The following is a 2,500-nucleotide window of genomic DNA, read 5'->3' on the forward strand; positions in this document are numbered from 1 at the left end:
CTGTACGAAACGCCGCACTGCTCCGGGTCGAGTCCTACTGGTCAACACAAAGAGAGAGCGGGAGAGAGAGAGACAAAGGAAGAACGTCTATTAATGAAGTGCCGTTGTCGTGGTGTGCAAACGGAGGACAGACCTTGGCAGGCGCAGGTGCGGTTCTCGTTCGTGGCACACCGCCGTACGGTCGGTAACCCGAACTTGTTCAGCTTCACCGTCAGCATCCGGTAGACGCTGTCCGCCTCGTGCGTCGGAATACCGTCCCAGACGACGATGCAGATCACGATGTAGGACGCCTTACACCTGGAAAGCAGCAGCAACAGCAACGGGGGAACCCAACAGTTAGTAAAAGCAATCAGCATGGCACATTTAGGTAGAGCGCTTAAGGTGGGGCGCTCTCTCTGCTATGTGCTACGGGGTGGACGGGGAGAAAGGGTATAACACGATCCGACCATCGACTCACCGGTGCCCTTGCCGGCGCTTCACCACGAACAGCAGCTTCTCCTCCTGGTCGATCCGCCGGATGACCCACTTGGCGATCGGGCAACCCTGGCTCGATTTGCCCTCCTTGCCGGTGTAGACGACCTTCTCGATGCGCAGCTGCTTGCCGGTCAGGCCGACGCGCGTCTCCGTCTCGCGCCGTAGCTCCTCGAGCGTAGCGGCACAACCTACACGCCACGGAAGACGAAGACAACGAAATTCGGATTAGTACCTCATCAGTATCAAGTGCCAAGCGAAATGGACTTACCGAGATGCGTATAGTAGCTGCCCGGTTCCGACGGTGCCTTATCCGTACCGCCACTGAAACAATCACAATCTGGGGCCTCCGGTTTGTGGGACTTCTCGAGCTTATCCTCGTCCGCCTTCAGGGCCGGATCCATCGGTTCCTTCTTGACGCTACTCTTCGAGTCCTTCTTGCTCTTGCTGCCACCGCCACCACCCTTGCTGGACGCGGTGCCTCCACTACTGCTGCCACCACCTTCCGCCTTACCACCCGCCGCCCCCTCACCCTCTCCGGCATGATTGTCCTTGGACTTGTCCTTCTTTTCGCCCTTTTTCGATTTGGACTTACTACTGCCACCACTAGCGCCTCCAGCCGTACTGTTACTGGTGGTGGTTGTGGTGGTCGTGGTGTTCGTACCGGACGGCGCGACCGTCGAGGGTGGTGCTACCGGATCCTGTTCGTTCACCGGTCCCGGTGCCACGACCCCGCCAAGCCCGGGATCTCCTGCTGGTGGTACTCCACCACCAAGGTACGCACCGCTGTCATCGGTTTCCAGCTTGATCGGTAACTGATCACCCGCCAGTAGACCGTTGTTTTTCGGGATAGGGTACGTGTGGGCCGGGATCTGTTGCTCAAAGTTCGTCTGATGCACGATCGGTGTCGGTGTAATGGCTGGTAGCAGTCCGGATGCGTCAGTACCAACAGCGGCGACGGTACTCGAACCACTGCCACCGAACGCCGTCGTCTGGTTGTGATAGTTCGGATAGTTCTGGCTACTACCGTAGCTCGAGTAGCTACCGTACGGTGAGTAGTAACTGTTGTAATCCGCCGTCGACTTTGTCTGCCCGGTGATCTGCGATTGCGCCTGCGAGCTACCATCCGTACCGTAATCGCCGTAACGGATAAAGTTCTGATAGTTCTTCTCGTAACCACCGCTGCCATCGAACTTGCTGCTCGCGCTGCTACCACTACCACCGGCCACCAGTGACTGCGTGGACTGAGAGCCCTCGTCCAGCATAAGGCCCGGTTCCTTCTTAACCGACATCAGCCCGTAGCTCGAGTTTCCACTCGATGGATGATGGAAACCTCCTGTCGATTGCTGTTGCTGTTGCTGCTGCTGCTGGAGATGACTGGTAGAGAACCCGCTCGAGAGCTGATCATGCCGGAAGCGGTTCAACGAGGACTTGTCATCGAGCAGCAGACCGGCCGCAGCAGCCGATTTGCCTCCGTCGAGCATCATCGAACCAGCGCCGACCGGTGAATAGACGCCACTACTACCACCACTGCCAGCCATCTGCAGTGACTGCTGCTGACCAAGATGGCCCACAATACCGTGGCCACCGTTCGGTGTGGTCGAGCCCGATCCAGGATATGTTTGATTCAGATGACCGTACGACTGCTGCTGCTGTTGCTGCTGTTGCTGGAGATCGTGATGCATAAAGCTGGAGGAGTAGGGACTACCCTTACTCGGATCCGGTTGGTTTAGATCGAGATGATGGTGATGATGTTGCTGCTGCTGCTGCTGCTGTTGATGCTGACCACTCTTCGATTGTTTGCCATGCTTATCGGCCTTGCTGCCACCCTTCGCTTTGCTACCGGACGGTGAACCACCGGATGAGGGCGATGAGGAGGCCGACGATTTGCCCATCTTGCCGCCGCCACCACCGGGCGGTTTACCGAGATCCAGCCCGGGCGAACCACCTCCACCCGGATCCGTATTATTCTTGTCGATCAATTGCTGCTTCTGATCAAAAACCGAATGCTTCGTCGTGGTGTGATGCA

General features: G+C 57.6%; 1 protein-coding gene across 1 annotated transcript in view; it reads right to left on the reverse strand.

The window, feature by feature from the left end:
* LOC125954538 (DNA N6-methyl adenine demethylase-like) overlaps window positions 1–2,500 on the reverse strand; it is a 49,420-nt gene that overhangs the window by 3,000 nt on the left and 43,920 nt on the right. Inside the window, exons 4-7 of the mRNA XM_049684933.1 lie at window positions 743–2,500; window positions 458–662; window positions 134–297; window positions 1–34 (exon numbers count right to left, since the gene is read on the reverse strand). The exon at window positions 1–34 is cut by the window's left edge and continues 245 nt beyond it; the exon at window positions 743–2,500 is cut by the window's right edge and continues 1,630 nt beyond it. Coding sequence (XP_049540890.1) covers window positions 1–34; window positions 134–297; window positions 458–662; window positions 743–2,500 — 2,161 coding nt within the window. The remainder of the gene's footprint in view (window positions 35–133; window positions 298–457; window positions 663–742) is intronic.

This window comes from Anopheles darlingi, chromosome 3 (genome assembly GCF_943734745.1).
Source record: "Anopheles darlingi chromosome 3, idAnoDarlMG_H_01, whole genome shotgun sequence".
NCBI lineage: Eukaryota > Metazoa > Arthropoda > Insecta > Diptera > Culicidae > Anopheles > Anopheles darlingi.